Source organism: Dipteris shenzhenensis, chromosome 18 (assembly GCF_047967505.1).
Source record: "Dipteris shenzhenensis isolate YYH24624 ecotype China chromosome 18, Dip_SZ_1.0, whole genome shotgun sequence".
In the NCBI taxonomy this organism is placed as follows: domain Eukaryota; kingdom Viridiplantae; phylum Streptophyta; class Polypodiopsida; order Gleicheniales; family Dipteridaceae; genus Dipteris; species Dipteris shenzhenensis.
The window spans coordinates 7,425,617-7,444,651 of NC_141613.1; the positions used below are offsets into that span (position 1 = coordinate 7,425,617).

The window sequence follows — 19,035 nt, forward strand, 5'->3', positions numbered from 1 at the left end:
GCAGCTTATTTGATCACTTCATAGAAGGTAAGTCATTGTGTAATATAAGATGATTAGGTTATGATCCCAGTCCAAACTTCTTACTAATGGCTCCTCATTGATACTATCATAGTCTTGTTTTCAAAACATTTGTTTGTAGTTATTTTTATCGCCAACTAAATTCCATGATAAAAGGCAGAAGGGTAAAAGGGTTCTTTCCTGTATTCTTGATTTATTAAGTAATTCTCTTTGGTTGGCAGTCACGCTCGATTAGAGACTTTGACAATTACTGCACACGTCTTGTTGGTCAATTTGAGGTCAGTGTGGTCGTTCTTATTCCAAGATTTGATGAATTTTATATCTGAAATAACCATGCTTTTATCGTCTCAGTGCTTATAATAGTCTTTTTTTTCAGTTTCTAACATTCATTTAACTTTATTACTTCATTTTGCAGACTGTTGATACGTATTATCGCAAATGTAGCAGTGCCTATTACGTAGATTCCGTATCGATACCACTCCTCTGTATCAGTGCTCTGGATGATCCAGTCTGTACTAGAGAAGCCATTCCTTGGGATGAGTGCAGGTAGATGCTTTTTTATCTTGATATGGGATTACTGTTTTCCTAGTTTATATCTTGTTCCTTGGAATCTTCATTGTATTTGTTGAATGTTCCTATGTGGGAACCTGTAGATTAAAATTATGAAGTTGAAATACATAGCTGAGCAATGTTATCGTTATATTCGTTGAAACTAATCCAATTACTGTTTTGTGATTGTCTAAAACACACTTCGTTTGCTATAGAGTGAATGCAAATGTCGTGCTTGGTGTTACAAGGCATGGAGGCCATCTTGCCTTTTTTGAGGGTCTAACAGCTAGCAGCATCTGGTATGGACATATTTCTCATTTTGATGTAGATTCATTTTCTTTGTCATATTTTTAAAAATACGTTGACTGTTTAATAAGGATTATCGTGTGAAAAATGGGATCATGCTGGCAGATGGAAACATGTTTCTACACTCCAAAATGGAATCATGCTGGCTGATGAAAACATGTTTCTCCAATATGAGACACTCCAAAATGGAATCATGCTGGCAGATGAAAACAAGTTTCTACAACATTACACACTCCAAAATGTTTGGAGCTAGGCAAGTTTGAACATGAGTCTAAAGTTAGTGGAAGAGAATGTTGGTTGCTGCATTTGCATATTTGAGACTCATGTTTCAACATGAGTCTGAAGTTAGTGGAAGAGAACGTTGGTTGCTACATTTGCATATTTAAGACATAAAGCCTTTTTGAAAATCCTTGCATTCCCTCAAATTTCCTCTTGCTAGTACACTTGCAACCAGAAATGCTTCTGAGTTAGCCTAGCAGGGAAGCCAATAGGACTGGTCTGTTACTGACCATAGAGCAAAGCATGGTTGTGATAGAATGTGTTTGCTACCTGCAGAAAACGTTTTAAAGCGTTTTTTAAAAACACATTTTAGTCAATACTTTTTTCAGAAGGCATCGGGCATGAAAGGTATAGTAACAGTGATTTGACACTGGTCTTCTTTTTGCTATGTTAGTGACCCATTTATTTGCTCAGTTTCTTTTTAGACTCTTCTAAAAACCAGTCCTTCATTGAGATCTCAAACATTGGGTTTCGCAATAGTCTTAACACTTCTCCCTTCTGAGTCCTCTTGCATGCTTGCTGATCCAACAACAGAACCACCTCAGTTGTCACGACACAAAAACTAGTCTTTGTGTGATTAATGATGGGGCTTGAAGTGGCACAAAAAATTTTTAGGCAGTTCATCACCTTACTAATGCCCTCAACACTATTCTGAGAAGTAACATTAGTGTCATCAGAAAACTGCTGAATGACCACACGTCTCTCATTAGGAAGCACTATCGCATTAGAGGTGATTTCATGATGCATCAATCTCCCAAATGAGTTTGGATCTAATTCAAAGAGAAGGGGAGAATTTGGAAATCCTTGCCTGATAGAACGTTGTAAAGTGGAGGAGTGACATTGCCCTTGCCCCATTTACATATGTTAGAAACATGGTGTGTGAAAGAGAGCGAATGAGCTAGGGAGTGAAGAAATTGTAGACAAAGGTAGAATCCATGAAGGCTTTCATTCATTCATCATCACTAAATGAGATAAGTGAAATACAAGCCTTATAGGCTACACACTCACACACTTGCAGCAAGTGCATATGGGATAAGTCCCATAGTGACACGTGGCACACACACACGACTCACACAATCACTAGTACTAGATCTCCTAGTGCTACAACCAACACATCACATTAACACACTCTGTGGCTATGATATCTCCAACACCCTCGTTCAGAGCAAAGAGTGTGCGACCCAACACACAAAGAGTAGACTGATCCCCCCTCCACCACAAGACTGCAAAGAGCAAGTCCAACTATCCAACACCTCCGGTGTGATAGTGACTTCTCAGTCAGCTTGCGACCGGCAAGGGCAAACCATCACTCGTCACCCCCCTTACTCTGAAATGGGTGGTCAATACCATCAAACCAAAGTAAAAGACAATACATTCATTTCTGGGGGGCAACCCAGAGCAGAGTACCTCTTATTGACTCCAAATACATTCAGTTTAGAGGGACAACTCAAAGCTGAGAACCTTTATCTATTCAACACAAATACACATAGAACTAAGCATCATCGTCCACCTCAGGGAGTAATAGATCATGCAACATAGCAGATGAAGCTTCCTTCTCAGGTCCAGTAGATGTAGCATAAATATTGTTGAGCTTGTCTAGGGTCTCCTTGGCTGAAGTAGTGAGGTCAAGTTGATGAAGCAATTTGTTGACCAACCTCACACCAATTAGCGCCAGTGCTTTGTCATGCTGCTCATCCCTAGCTGAAAGTGGTGCTGATGAGTTTTCACCACGAGAACAAGGCTCCTTAGTGTCAAACTGAGGTAGCGAAGGAAGCAAGCTGAAATAGATAACCAGCCAATAAAGGAGCTGGTCTAGGACTCCGAAATGAATCAGCAGCTTGAGAAAGGCATGAATAAAGGTGTCCAGCTGCTGGTGGATGACCTTGGAAGTTCCAAAATGCAAGCCCTAATGGAACAACGCCTCAAAATAGAGAACTGAGTGAACCTAAGTCAAATAACAGCAAGTAAATACCCTGAACTGCAAGAATGAACCAATAAAAGAGCACTTGTGGGCAAGATGAGTGCTCAAGGTGGTGGAGCAGGTCCAAAATCCTCAGGAAGCTAGCTGGAGGGGCGCCAAATGCAATAATATATCTTGAAATGCTTTAGTAGACCAGCTCCAAGCTATACCGAGATGCTGTAGTAGAGGTATCGGTGTACCAATATGCACCAGCAGGTCACCAGGCCAAGAATCGGCTATTTTAGAAGAGTTAGAGGCTAGAATCAGCCCAGAAAGTGGCTCTGTTGAAGGTGTTTCTGCAGCAGCAACCCTAGAACAACTAGAAAATTCAAGCAACAGCTCCAAAACAGGTAAAAAAACCTCCAAAAGACCACAAAAATCTGCAACCAATGCCCCTTGGTGATCATCTCTGCTACAGCAGCCTGGAAACTCTAAAAACGTAGATGAAACAGCTTTAAGGTGACTTGAATTTCCACACGTGCAGGCGTCTCTTGGAAGGTGGTTGAAGAGATGTAGTTGGAGACGCCTGCAGCAGAGAGTCATGGATTTGTTTGATCCCGAAAGGAGGAGATAGGTCAGAAATTTGGCAGTGGAGACTGATCAGTGTGCTTGACACCGCATACAAGATCCTTGCTAAGATCTTGAGTTTGCAGTTGAGTTGTCATCTTAGGGACATCATCCATGACACGCAAACCGGCTTTGTTCAGGAGCGCAGCATCCTGGACAACATTTTCACATTCTGGGAGAAAGTCGATCGGGTCAGGGAGGAGCCAGAACCTTTGGCCATCCTTCTCTTGGATTTTGAGAAGGATTACGTGTTGGGATATGTGTGATCAAGGGCTTGCTAGGTGCATGTGTGCATCCACTAGCAGTCATATGGTTGTGTGTGAAGAGGCACACTTAGTGCCATAGACCATGACACAGGTGATGATGTAATGCAAAGGCCCCCACATGGGGTGGTGTCTATGATTGTGGAGTTCCTATGATTTAGGAGCTACCTCCTTTGATGTAGGAGAGGTGCCATTGATTTGGGCCACCCTCTCTCCATTTCTATAAAAGAGGGACTTCCCTCTCACAATGAATAGAACACTCATTTGAATATCTCATGTGTTCTCACTCACCTCCATGATGAAGCTCTCTTCACTCCCACTTTCCAACATTTGGTATCAGAGCCATGATCCTCCTTGAGCTTTTAGACTCCTAGTTTGCCACCTTATCATCTCCTTCAACCTTCTTTCATCTCTCTCCCATTTTCCCCAATTGTGCCCGGATCTTGCAGCATCAATTTCTCTAGATCCAACCGTTAACTTTGAAAATGCTTCTAGCTCCAGCTTCCCCATGCTAGGGCGCACCTCTTCATCGTTGGAATTGACAAAATTTTACTGTGAGCGGCCGTGCCGCTTCATTCTTTGCTCGCCCATCTAGCTTAAAATTCCTCCTGTTGGGAGACAATTTCGCAAAACCCTCTGAGCCACAGGTGGGCGACCTTATGAGCTAGCTGCTGTTCAATTTTGAGTGCATTTGGTCCACAAACGAAGGAGAAAACACAAAAAAACCAGTCGGGTTTGATGCTATTGTCCTAGGCGATCTAACGCAACATTGTGCCTCTTCTTGGCTGAGGATTCTCTCTGGTATGCAGGCTTCCATTTGCCTTTGAAATCCCTCTCAAATCTTTTCTCTTCAGCTTCAATTGCACCCTCCAACTTCAGACTACTCAATTTGGGGGTAACAGTGATATCTGCTTCTAATATGAACCATTGAACATGGTTAAGTGCTAGAAAGTTTCATTATTATCTCAGTTATCTTTGGTCTTTTGGATGTTTGACCATTAGAAGTGATCCGAGGGATTTTTTACTCTTATCTTTGGAGCACTATCCTGTGGTTTGACAGTTTTGGTAAATGCTCATAATGCATTTATGATATATTTTGAATTGAATATGTTTGAATGCTATTGATCCTTTCACATCTTTTCTAGCTCCTTGTTTGCCATGTCCCCGTCATTTCTTACTTCTTCGAGCCTATCTGAGAGCTCCTTCATGCGCTTCTCTGCTTCTTGTCTTCTATGCCTTTCCATGTTGACCAATTTTGTAGCGGCCTTAGCTTGCTCTTGTGCCTACAAGGCCCTCACTTGTGCCTGCTCTACCTTGGCTTCTGTACCTTCCTTGAGACTTTTCTCAAGTTGTGCTGCCCTTTGTTGCATCGGTGGCTTTCTCTTGTAGAAAAGTCACCTTTTGAGACATCTGCTTATCGTATTGTTCAAAAATCCCTTTGAGGGTAGATGCCATCACGTGCATTGCAACTCCAGCAGACTGAGATGACAATTGGGATTTGCCATCCATGCAATTCTTCAGGTTGGTTAACACGCTCTTGGAGATCGCGCTTGAGAAAGATACATCACGTCCTTTCAGTTGCTCTACTGTTGCTCGAACTTGCTAGAACTTGCAAGCAGGGATGATTTTTTCAAGTTAGTTTCATTAAGAAGCTAAAATTTTATATTGGTGTCGAAAGTTTGTATGTCCCAATAAAAATAAATGTTTGAAACATTCGCCAAGATTTGAAACTTTTATGCAAAAAAATGTAAAGTTTCGCCAAGATTTACATTTTTTCCTTCAAAATTAAAAAGAAAAAATATTAACAAGTACTACACTCTACTAATATTGTGAAACTTTAAAAATTATCTTGCAAAATTTTACCAAGATTTTATATTAATATATAAGCATAGCTTTGATAAAAACATCCCTGCTAGCAGCCTGCTAGCAGGTTCCTCTCGTATCAGGAAAGAAGTGAATCATCTTCTTTAGTACATCTTGGAGGTCTGTTGGCAAGCTCGAAATCTTGACTTCACCATGTTTACTAATGTGAGCATTGGGGTATACGTCTAGAATATCCTGTCTCTTCCAGTGCTCCTTAAGAAAGTGTTCTTGCGTACTGCTTGCAAAAATTCCTAAAGCCTTTTCAATCACGCTTTCATTGATGGCAATCTTGTGACCTTGACAAACTAGTTGCCCCTTCTTCACGTTCACCTCCTGCACCATCCTGGTGAAGTTTTGGAGAGCATCCAAATTGGGCTTTTGAATAGTGAGAGAGGAGCTCCCATATGTCACGATTTCAAGATGGCACTGTGCTATAGAGGGGGAGGAAAGATTGTGTGAGGAGCTCCTGGACTGTGCAGGGCCCATTCCGAGAGGAGATAGAAGTTGCAGGAAGAGAGCAAAGAAGAAAGAAATAGCCAAGAGGGATAGAAGATGAAGTAGTGAAGGAAATGTAATAGTGGAGGCGTGAGATTGCAAGGGAGAACGAAATGTTCGAGAGGGTGTTGTCTTTGTGCTAACATGGGCTTACGTAGAATAGAATGTGTGTGTAGAGTAGCGACAAAGCTCCGCTTGTACTTGCATAAAGCTAAAAATAATCCCTCTTAGAAATCCAACCTGCAAGTTCTACATGCAACTCCTACATGCGAGTCCTATATGCGAGTTCTACATGCGAGTTCTACATGCAACTCCTACATGCGAGTTCTACATGCAACTCCTACATGCAACTCCTACATGCAACATGCAACTCCTACTTCTATATGCAAATTCTACATGTAGATAGAGAATGTCTTACAATTCTTACATGCAGAGAGAGAAGCTCTCCAACTTGTATAAATACCTTAGATTGGTTATCATTAACCATCAAATTTCAACCACCGGGCTACTTAAAACATTTAAGTACTAACATGGAAGAAGGTCAATACAAAATCAGGTATTACGAGCATCATGAGAATATCCACAAGTTCAAGAAATGTATGCAAGATTTTTATTATTTCAAGGAAATTCTAGACTCCCAACTATCTTATCAACCTCCCTATAGCAAGCATCTTCTAGCTCTAGAGGCCAGTCTGCTGCACTATGGCAGATATCTTCACACACTCGGATCACACAGTGCTTGCTTGACTCTGCCGACTTATACGCCCATAGTAGCTCCTCCTTTCGCTGGGGGTCCTCTTCATTCTGCTCTTTGCGCTCTATACATCTTCGAGCCTCCTTCATGTCCTGCCAAAAGAAACCTACATCATGAGCTTGACAAGTACCTTCATAGGAGTAAGGAGGAACAACCTGTATGAGCTAAGTGCTCTTACAACCACCACTGGAGTGGGCACAAGTAGAGGCACGAAAGATTCGGCCACATCAGATTTGCAGTGCTGAAGGAGATGCAAAAGTAAGGTATGGTTGCTCACTTACCTGCAGTAGCAGAAATCAAAGAACCGTGTGAAGCTTGCATGATGGGCAAGCAACAGAGAAAGGCATTCCCACAAGAAAGCAAAAATGGAGCAAACGCTTCTCTAGAGTTGGTGCATGTTGACTTGTGCGGTAAGATGCCTACACAGGCCTTGGGGGAATCTTCCTATGTTTTATTGATTGTCGATGACTATAGTAGGAAGATGTGGGTGTACTTTCTTCACGAAAAGACTCAAGCTTTTGGTAAATTGAAAGAATGGCTACAGCTTGTTGAAAATGAAATAGCGAGAAAAGTGAAGGAAATCAGATCGGATGGTGGTAGTGAGTTTGTTTCTATAGAGTTTGGAGATTTTTTCAAGAGCAAAGGGATCAAGCGACAAACAATGACACCACATACGCCTCAGCAAAATTCGGTTGTTCAACGCCGAATGCAAACCACCGTGGAGATGGGGAGGTGTATGTTGAAAGGTGCTGGACTGCCAAACCACTTTTGAGCTGAGGCTGTCAATACTGCGGTTTACATCCTTAATCGCAGCTATACAAAGGCAATCAAAGGTAAAACGCCACATGAGGCTTATAGCGGTAAGAAGCCATCTGTCTCCCATTTTAAAACGTTTGGATGTGAATGCTATGCGCATGTACCAGACAAAGGGAGAAACAAGCTACAACCAAAAAGCATCGAATGTATCTTCTTAGGCTATTGTGATGAGAAAAAAGCCTATAAGTTGTATGACCGAGAGGCAAAGAAGATCATAGCGAGCTATGATGTGGTGTTCAGGGAGCAGCCACATGCAGTAGAGGCAGAGAAGAGCTCTTCCACTTTATCATCAAGCGAAGAGGTAATTCACTATGGACCTATCCCAAGAGCTATAAAGGACGAGGAAATATCAGATGATGAAGGTATAAGTCACCAACTTGTTGTTACACCATCGAAAAAGCCATTGCCGCAATGGGTAAGGTAGCTCTATGACCATGATAACCAGATGCCTATGTCTGTTGAGTAGCATGCAGATGGACCAAGGTGGTCTCAGAGAATCGAGGAGCAAAGGAGGGCTTTTGCTCACATAGTTAATATGGCCTTGATGGCTGAGATTATTGCAAAAGTTAAGGAGCCTACGAGTTTGGAGGAAGCACTTGCAAACCGAGATTGGAAAAATGCTATGCAAGTAGAATATGGCAGCATCATGAAGAATGAAGATGGACCACCTAACAGAAGGGTTATTGGCACCAAGTGGGTTTGGAAGGTAAAGTACAAGGCCGATGGGACTTTGGAAAAGTACAAAGTCAGATTGGTTGCACAAGGATTTTCGTAGGTTGAAGGGATTCATTTTCAGGAATCTTTCGTTCTGACTGCGAGAATGACCACTATTTGCACATTACTATTGGTGGCTGCTCATAAAAAGTGGTTTGTTTATCAAATGGATGTTAAATCAGCATTCTTGAATGGTGACCTCAAGGAGGAGGTGTATGTGGCTCAGCCACCAGGGTTTGAGGCATAGTTAGGGGAAACGGAAACGGGGAAATGGGGAACGGAAACGGAAACGGAAACGGAAACGTTTCGGGATTTCTGGGAGGGCTGAAACGGGGAAACGCCACGTCAGCAAGGGAGGGGAGTAGATGATGATGGAGGGCTGAAGCAGGCTGCAGGAGAGAAAGGAGAGGAAAGGAGTGAATGGGGCTGAAGGAGGGCTGGAAAACCTTGAGGATGGAGAGAGTATGAGGCTGAAGGAGTGGAAGGAGCCTGGAGACCAAAATCAAAAGCAAAAAGACAAAAAATGTGATTTTGGAGACCTAGCAGCCTGTGTTGTCTGAAACGGCACGTTTCAGGGCTCTGAAACGCGTTTCAGACTGGCTGAAACGTTTCAGCCAGCCGTTTCAGGGTCCTGAAATGTTTCAGACCCTGAAACGCGTTTCTGGAAACGGGGCTTCTCTGAAACGGCGTTTCAGGCCTGGCTGGGCTTTGAAACGCGTTTCAGCGTAACTGTGGTTTGAGGCCCCCCATTCTAAGATTAAGGTATGTAAGCTGAAGAAGGTTCTGTACGGGCTAAAACATGCCCCAAATGCATGGTACCAACGGATAGATAAATTCTTTCATAAATTAAACTTCAAAAGATGTGCCTCAAATGCTAGCTTTTATGTGTACAGGATAGGTGGAAAATCTGCTATTATTGTTCTATGTGGATGATTTCCTTATTACAGGTGTCTATGAAGACATGATCCAGCAGACTAGAAAGGCTTTGAGCATAGAGTTTGAGATGACAGACTTAGGCTTGATGCACTACTGTTTAGGGATTGAAGTCCAGGCAAGATCTTCATCTCTCAGCAAAAATATGCAAGGGAGATCTTGAAGGCATTTGGTATGTCCGAGTGTAAGGAGATAGCTACACCTATGGAGGTAAATGCGAGGTTGTCTATGGAGGATGCCTCACCACCAGCAGACATCGGGAGGTACAGGAAGTTAGTCGCGGTAGTCTCATCTATTTATGCAACACCAGACCGGACATCACTTTTGCTGTTGGCGTTTTGAGCAGGTTCTCCAATAAGCCCCAGGAGAATCATTGGAATGTAGGGATGCGAGTGCTCAGGTATGTGAAGGGCACTCTTGATTATGGCATCACCTATGGTACGGGCACTTCCTTAGCTGGTCATTGTGACTTAGATCGGCGGGCTGGAGATGTTGATTCCAGGAAATCAGTTTTTGGATATTGTTTTTCTTTAGGTTCAGGTATCTTCTCTTGGATCAGTAAGAAACAACCAACAATGGCATTGTCTTCTACTGAGGCTGAGTACAAGGCAGCATGTTTTGCTGCATGTGAAGTAGTGTGGCTGAGGAGGATCTTATGGCACATGGGAGTGCAAGAGGATGAGGAAACTGTGCTGAGGTGCGACAATCAAAGTTGTATGGCCATCGCTCAAAATCTAGTGTTTCATGCTTGCACAAAACATATAGAGATTCAGTATCACTATGTGCGTGATTTGATCGATGATGGGATAATGGAATTGGTCTACTATCCAATAGCGCAAAATGGAGCAGATATCTTTACCAAGGCACTCGAGAAGGATCAGCTTTAGGGCCATCTTCAGAGACTCGGCATTGGGCCGAGAAGATAGTTCACCTACGGGTGGACATTGAGAGGGGGTGTTAGATATGCTCAATGCCCCACCTTCCTGGTAACCGCTAGTGGTCCAAGGTGCTCAAGTTGTAAGGCTCCCATATGAGGAGAAGCCACGTGTGAGCCTGGGATACTGGATGGATCCTAACTTGCATGTCAGATGAGGTCTATCAATGAGATCGTTGATGGTAGAAAGGTGATTGTGTGGGAGCCCCTTATTCTTGCTGGGGCCTGGGGGGTCCTAGGGAGGCTAGCAGCCCCCTTGGTGGGGGTTCGGGGGTGAGAGTTCCTGAGGCAATGGTATAGGGAATATTCCTTGAATATTCCATGGACGACTAGTCGGTTCCACCGACTAGGTTGATTGGTCGGCTTCACCCACTAGGTTGACTAGTCGGTTGACTGACTACGTTGATTCGACTACCGCCCTCATAGCTATAAAGAGGTGACCTCCCCAGTCCATTGTACCAGATCAGATCTTCCAGCTAGTAGCTCTTCACCTAGTATCTGTCTAGATCACCATCTAAGCTCCACTATGGGAGCGCACGGGTGGATGGAGCCATCATCTGTACTACATCAGTATTGAAGGAAAATTTTGTTCATCTCGAGTTTGCTGTGTACTCTCTATTCTTTGTTCAGTTTCTGTTCTGCTGTGTCATGTAATTTAACAACATCTATCCTGATCTTCTTGCAGGGTCTTGTAGCTTGCTCTTTCGACTTCCAACAGTGTTTTGAAAAAATAACTCTCACCGTGGGTACTGTAAATTGCTCCACCATGGTGGTTGGCCACTATGGTGGCTGGAACTTGCTCCATGGCTACTCTCTACATCCTTGTAAGAGGTAAGACCTTCCTAATGGCTAACATGAGTAAGATAGATGGTCATTCTTTCCATATATGGCGAACCAAGGTCAAGTTCATGAAGAAAGGTCTATGGAATATTGCTTGTGGAAAGAAGAAGAAACCTTCAACAAGAAAAGATGAAGTAGCATGAACAGTGAAAGATGAAAAGGCTCTAGCAATTATTGCTTTGGGTCTTATTGATGAATATACTCATCACATTGATGGGAAGGACACTTCAGATGATGCATGGAAGACACTTGACAAGATATTTGGTACCAAAGGTAAGCACTCAAAGATGAAGATACTTATTCACAAAATATTAGAATGCTTTTGTGGAAAGACCAGCCACATTGAGGAAGAGCTTGAAGACAAGAAGAAGATCAAGGAAAAGAACTACATCAACAAAGGTTTCAACAATGGCTCCTACTACAACTCCAAAGAGAATGAAGCAAATCTGGTTGAAGAGAGAACTCCATCAACAAATGAAGAATCAAACTTTGTGGTAGAAGATAAAGACTATGCCTTTTGAGCACTTTGTCTTTTGAACTTTATTTATTATCATTTGGCCAAATTTTTAGGTTCTCTGCCTAGAATAGTACTCTAAAAAGAATGTTATGTGTTTTGTCTCCACAAAGTCCTAAGATACATGCAAGGGAGAGAACCATTTTGGGGGGGTCTATCCAATTTTTGTAAACCTTGACCCTTGGGCACCTTTACTAGCATGAGATCCTAGCCATAGATTTTTTTTTTCCGAAAAAACAGTGCTAATTATATTACTTCGAGAACAAGATACAAAAGGTCAGCTTGTAGTTGACGGGCTGCGTTCACAAATCGGACACAGCCCTAAAAGGTAACACAATAAATCACTCTCTCACGTCGGGATAAGGCGAGTGTGAATGAACAGCCATCGGGGTGGTGAGTAGCACCACCGAAGGCCCTGCGAGGTCTGCTCGAAGAAGAGGCCCTGAGTGTTCCAAGCCCGAAGGAAGCCATGCAGTATAAAGGGTGCTTTGCCTTCGTGTAGGTGGGAGAGGTGAAGGAGATGCAATAGGAGTAGAACCTGAAGCTCCAAGAACATGTGCACTCCTAGAAGATGAAATTGTAGTAGCAGCAGCAGAGGGAAGAGGACTCCTTTTTGCAGTAGCCATATGAGCACCTGAAGTAGCTCCTCCACAAGTGGATGCAATATTCCTACCTTTCTTCGCGGGTCTGAAACATCATGAATGATGCATTCTTGTGACCAATATAACCTTTCATCCAAGCATATGCCTTGAAAAACATGATTTGCATAGTGATAGACCAACTTTGGAGCATTAAATCCTTCACCCATCTACTCCTATGACCAACACCCATCAATGTCAACCAAAAACAGTAAAATACTGAAACTTTTGAGCATCTAACCTGTTAGAACTCCGCTTCTCTTGACCGGACCGGGAATCTCCCTGAATCTGGTCCCACTGGCCTCTGAGGGTATGAATAATCTCGCACCAAATATCAGTCATGACCTGGGCAGTCGATAAGGAGGTGCCACCGAGGATCTGCGCGCAACGCGAGGTCCAAATGTGCCACCCTGCTATGCTGCTGATAATCTCCCAGACTGGCTGCCTCTCCTGAACTCCTGTATCCGCCTCTGCTAGGTGCTGCGGGATACCCTCGAGCAGCCCCCATGTACCCTGCGTGATAAGGAAAGTGGGGTCCTGCTGGCATGCCTCGAATAAGTGATGTAGACCAGGTGCGGTGCTGCACCAACAGAACGCGCCCCACATGATCAAGCCTAGCTCTGGTGCTGCGCGAGTGAGAATCCCGAAAGTCCACCTCCACACTTCTGGGCGTGAGTGCAGCTCCACAGGCAGTGCTTTGGTGACTCCTCAACCACATGGCAGATCTGACAGTGTCCGTCCTGGCCTATCTGTCTCAACCAGCTCCCTACCGGAAGACCTTTGTGGGCGAGAAGCCACAGGAAGTAGGAGATCTTCCGCGGCCGCCAGCTCTCCCACAAGGCCTTCCAGAAGGCCTGCAAAAAGAATCTGGAAATACCCTGTGCATACCAGCTGGGCCGCTGGGTGGGGGGGCGACTCTGCATCCTCCCAAGAACTCGCCTGTCCAAAGTCGTGCTGTAGGCGAAGAAGGAGGTCGGCCCCTGTCCTGTCACAACCTCTGGCCAGCTCCACTCTCCTGGGTCCCACTCAAGCTCTGACAAGGCCCGCCCCTCCCAGAGCTAGAGTCGCCAAAGCTGCAGCTGATCTTGCTCAATGCTAGGGTCGGTACGCCAGACCTTCCCCAAAAGGCCTACGATCCGAACCCTCTGCCATGGGAGTAGGGGGTCGATGAGTGCATCCTCTCTCCTGAGTCGTCCATCCCCCATAACCGCGAAGAAAGAAATAGAGGAGTCGACCATACGTCCTGCGACCACCAGTGGGATGCCACGGGGGGTGAACTGTCCCAGCCAACGGTCGTCACCAGGCATGAGGATCTGAGGGTCCGGTGGAACCAACCAATCAGCTGGGATCGCGCCGTCGATCTCCGTGCGTCTCGCCTGGGCTCCACGAACACCTCCAGCGGCGTCTGCGAGATCAGCCGTCTCCAAATATCTGTACGTGTCCCTTCAAACTCGAAGGGACCGGGCTGGCCCCCTCATCCAACCATCCCACCTGATGTGTGATCTCTCCCCCAACTGAAGGCCCTCGGCATCTCTGACCTTGATCGTTCCAGATAAGTGGCTGGCGATCAATCTCCTCCTGACAGCGGGGAGGGGACTGAATGAGACTGAGGCGGAGCCGCCTCCAAACCATGAGGAGGCTACGAACGAGTGGGGAGCGGGGCTGAGTAAGTGGGGCGGAAGTGAAGATCCACCTGAGGGACGGGAGCCACTCTCCACCTCGTCGCGGGACACAAGAACCGACCCCCTGCTGAAGTAGCATCTTCCACGTCTGCCCCCATGGGGTCAAACCGCGGATAACTAACTTGCCTAGCAAGGCCTGACTCTGCAGCTCTGGATCGATGACTCCCAGGCCTCCCTCAGCCTGCGGAAGAATAACTGTCTGCCAAGCAACCCTGGCTCTGGTATCTCTGAGGCCATCCTCCCCGGACCAAAGGAAGTTCCGAACCAGCCTCCTAAGCTGTGCCACACTGGATCTCGAGAAACACCAAGAGGAAGCCACATACCAAGCCGTGGCAAGGAGGACTTGGTTGACTACCAAGGCACGACTTGCAAGGGAAAGCTTAGCAGTGCTCCAGAAAGCCAGCTTCCGTCGGATGGAATCTAGCACCGGGAGAAACTGCTGAGCTGGCGTGATGTCCAGGCCGACCTGAAAACCCAAGTATCTAGCTGTCTGTCCCCGCGGGATCCACCTGAAACCCAAAAACCTCCCCCACTGAGAACGCGCCCCGGGGTCTGTAAGGAAACCAACTGATTTGTTCCAGTTGATTTTCGCACCAGCAGCCGAACAGAAGACCTCCAGGGCCAACCTCACCCTCTCCAGCATCAACTCATCGTCCTGGACATACAGGGCTGTGTCATCCGCGTACTCCGAGTCCAAGAGCTCCGTGTCCTCCCGGAGGGGGAGGCGAACACCCCTGATCCCTGTAGACCTCGCCCGGAGATAGTAAGTCATAGCCTCGGCGAAGAAGAGAAACAGGTAAGGGGCAAGGGGGCAGCCCTAACCCATCCTGCCTCCAATGATGACTCTACTAGAGGCTGTCCTGTACAAAGCTGAAATACCTTGAATCCCAACCTGCTGGGAAACCTAGCCACTCCAGAGTCCCCTCCAGAAAGGACCAGTCCACCCGATCGTAGGCCTTCTCAAAGTCGAGAAGTAGGATGGCAAGGTGTGATCCGCTGTGCTGAGCCCACTCTGCCGCCCACTCTGCCGCCTCTGAAAAGGTGAAGACATTGTCCAGGATACTGCGATCCTGAACAAAGCCTGTCTGAGTGTCGTGAATGATGTCTGGAAGTAGAGGCCGAACTCTGGCGCTGATCATCTTGGCTAGGATTTTGTAGGCAGTGGTAAGGAGAGTAATCGGGCGCCACTGACGGATCTCCTGTCTATCTCCTCCCTTCGGGATGAGGCAAATCAATCCCGAGGAGAGGCTCTCTGGCATATAACCGCTGCTGAAAATCCTCTGAAAAGCTGCTAAGAGGGGCTGATGGATTTGGTCCCAGAAAGAGGTGAAGAATGCCCGGGATAGCCCATCCTCACCTGGGCATTTCTGTCCATCGATGGCCATCAAGGCCTCCAGCATCTCATCCGTGGTAAACGGTGCCAACAGCGTCGCCTGCATGCTAGGCTGGACCAAGGAAGGAGTGTGTCTCCATACCTCATCGCGGGCACGACGAGTGCGAGGAGCAAGTGGCTCCTGCTGAAAAAGGGTCCTGTAGAAGTCGGTGGCCAATCCCAAGACCTCTCCCGGATCCGTGACAATGTGTCCCGACGCTGTCCTGAGACTCCGAAGCTGATCACCTGCAGCTCTCTGGCCATGTGTCCTGAAGAACTCCCTGCACATCCGGTCACCCTTCCGAGCCCAGAAGGAGAGAGAGGCGTGATAGGAAAACTCTGAGCGACGCTGGAGTGTCTCCTCAAGAAGGGCTCTGGCTCGAAGGGCCTGGATCCGAAGCTCCTCCGAGCCCGGGGATGCCTGCTGGAGCCGCTGAATGGAGGCGAGGTCTCTCCGAAGGGCTCTCTCTCTACCCCACCACTCCTGTCGAACCTGTAGGGCTGCGAGCTGGCAGATCTGGCTGGACTCCTGCAACGCCTGCGCCACCGAATCAACCAAGTCCTCGCACTCGCCCCAGTCTCTGTCCCAAAGATCGCAAATACTGCTGCGCACGTCCTCCCTCGAGAAAATGGAATCGGGAATCCGGCATGAGCGGGGGGGAAGGGACTGAGCTGCCGAATCTAATGATAAGAGCACCGGCGCATGGTCGGAGAGTGTCGTCCCTGGAACTATACCGGCCTGACCGCCTCTGCTGATGGCCCAATCACTAACATAGAATCTATCCAGCCTCTCCAGGAGTCTGCCTCCTTCCCTGCGGAAACCCCACGAGAAGACCAAGCTCCCGTGTCAACGTCGGAAGGACGGGTCTCGCCAACAGTCCCTTCCTCCTGTCGCAAAGATAAAAGAGTCCCAAGCGGACTGCTCTGCCTGAGCCATACCTGTAAACTCCGGTCCTCTGCCCTGCTGGTCCTCCAAGGTCTCGAAATTGTTGAAGTCACCTCCAACAATCCAGGAATCCATGTCTGGGAGAATCCCTGTAAGTGTCCTCCAGAAGGTGGCTCTACAACGGAGATCTGTGGGGGCATAAATGTTGAGGATTCCAACTCTGGAGCCCTCTAATTCCAGGCCTACCCAAAGGGCACGACGTGGAATCAACGTGCCATGATCGAAAACTCCTTGGGCTAGCTGCTCTCCCACGGAAGTACAGACACCACCACTCCTCCCCAGTGCGCCGATCGAGGGCTCCCAATAAGTGTGAGAGCGACCAGTGAGGATCTTCCCACATCTACGGGAGTGAGCCGCGGAAAGCTTGTGTTCTTGTAGCAGAAGTACATCCACACATCCTATCACTGCTGGCTGAAGTTCCTGTCTCAAAATGAGCTTCCTGGGACCACGGGTGCCAGAAGAGTGAAACCCGTTCACATTCCAGGATACGAGGTGTAGGCTCATGGTGAGGACTGGGAGGCAGCGAACAACTGTCTGCTCGCGGTCGAGGTCGAAGAAGAAGCTGACATTTCGGAGGAGAGGCGCTGGCGCTTATGGGAAGGTTCGGAGGGGGAGGCGGGGTCGTCCTGCCCGTCCTTCAACACCTTCAGCAAAGGCGAGAGGCCTTTGGTACCATGAACGAAGGCTTTCTCGAGCCAGCTCGAGATCTCTGAGGTGGACATCCCGTAGAAGGCACGGAGTTTCTGAGGTGTCCAGGCTCTGACATCTTGGGGGAGGGGCCAAGACAGGGGGGGCCTGAGGATCACAATCAGTCTGAATCGTTTGGCGGCGCAACGCCACCGCAGGCGCACGTCACCCTCGGACCACTGAGTCTCGAGAAGCTACCCACCGGACGGGCCTATCCAGGAACAAATCTGAGCATGCGTCTGCTCCCTGAGAGCCTCCCAAACCGAGTCGTCTGTCCAGGTCTCGGTGCGGGTAGCAGGGCGGGATAGCGGGGGTAGCAGGGCGGGATAGCGGGGGTGAACGGAGGGGGTAGCGGGGTGGGGGTGAGCGGCGGAGGGGGTAGCGGGGGCGGGGGTGAGCGGAAGGAGTAATGGGCGGAGGGGGAGGTAGAGGTACGGCGAGGGAGGAAGGGAAGCTCGCAGGAGCAGGAGCGCACCTTGCAACATGGAAGAGTGCTTGTAGTGAAGCTCCCTTGCTTCTTCCTAGCCATAGATTTATCATTGACCACTATGAGATGGCATGAGAAGCTGTGTGACTAGATGTATTCTTGACATAGCAAGATGCAAACCCTTGAGGGGGGGTATGTTGGGATATGTGTGATCAAGGGCTTGCTAGGTGCATGTGTGCATCCACTAGCAGTCATATGGTTGTGTGTGTGTGTGTGTAGAAGAGGCACACTTAGTGCCATAGACCATGACACAGGTGATGATGTAATGCAAAGGCCCCCACATGGGGTGGTGCTTATGATTGTGGAGTTCCTATGATTTAGGAGCTACCTCCTTTGATGTAGGAGAGGTGCCATTGATTTAGGCCACCCTCTCTCCATTTCTATAAAAGAGGGACTTCCCTCTCACAATAAATAGAACACCCATTTGAATATCTCATGTGTTCTCACTTACCTCCATGATGAAGCTCTCTTCACTCCCACTTTCCAACATTTGGTATCAGAGCCATGGTTAGGGGGAAAACCTCTAGTGAGGGAAAAGTGCCCCTGACTCACTTATGGATTACATTGGTCACTGCCTAGAATATGTCAATAATTCTAACACCCCCTTGTAGTGCCAATGTGATGATGTACAAGGAATCACCAAAAGGAGATAAGTTCAAGGCACTGCGAAATGCCTCAAACTTCTTATGTGGAAGTATTTTGGTCAAGATGTCTTTAACATTGTTATGTGTTGACACATAGATCATACGGATCTCCCCTGCATGCAACTTCTCTCTGACATAATGATAATGAACCTCAATGTGCTTCGTGCGAGCATGAAACCCTCCAATGAGAGATAAAGATCAGCAACAAACGACGCAGCCAAACACATTCAACTGTAAAGTTTGAAGAACTCTGCCCTCTCCAAGGGTCATGACCATTGATCGCAAAGATGAAATGCTCCCAAGTACCACACTCGACAGAAGGCATCAGCAAAGAAAGCTCCACCCTCTTATCATCCTCAAACTCCAGATTGTTGAGGTCTCCTCCAATCTGAGGTCTCCTCCAACAATTTAAGAGTTAACATGTGGGAGGCTCTCTGTAAACTCTCTCGAAAGAATGCTGTGGTTAAAAAGGGCATGATCGTTCAGGATCCCGATCTTGGAGTGTCCCCTTGGTAGGCCATTTCATATCACCTTCCCTCCTATAAGCTCTCCTTGATCAAATACAGTTGGGGCCAAAGGCTAGGCTACTAAAATGCAAACACCCCCGCTCCTATCCATTGTTGGGGACACACCTCCAGTACTCTCCTAGGAGGAGATGGCACTGTTGTCTGATGTCCATGGCTGAGGACGTGCTCCTGAATCAAAAAAACGATCATGAAGGCCATGGCAGTGTCAAATTCACCACTGTCCAACTCGGGGGGTTGGGGGGTTGGG

The 19,035-nt window shown here is 47.0% G+C and overlaps 1 protein-coding gene across 1 annotated transcript in view; it reads left to right on the plus strand.

Annotated features, from left to right (window-relative positions):
* The window catches only part of LOC147890749 (uncharacterized), a 118,278-nt gene that overhangs the window by 71,744 nt on the left and 27,499 nt on the right, over positions 1-19,035 (plus strand). The window contains exons 10-12 of the mRNA XM_087389529.1: positions 240-296; positions 434-564; positions 783-866. Of these exons, the coding sequence (XP_087245655.1) occupies positions 240-296; positions 434-564; positions 783-866 (272 nt within the window). The remainder of the gene's footprint in view (positions 1-239; positions 297-433; positions 565-782; positions 867-19,035) is intronic.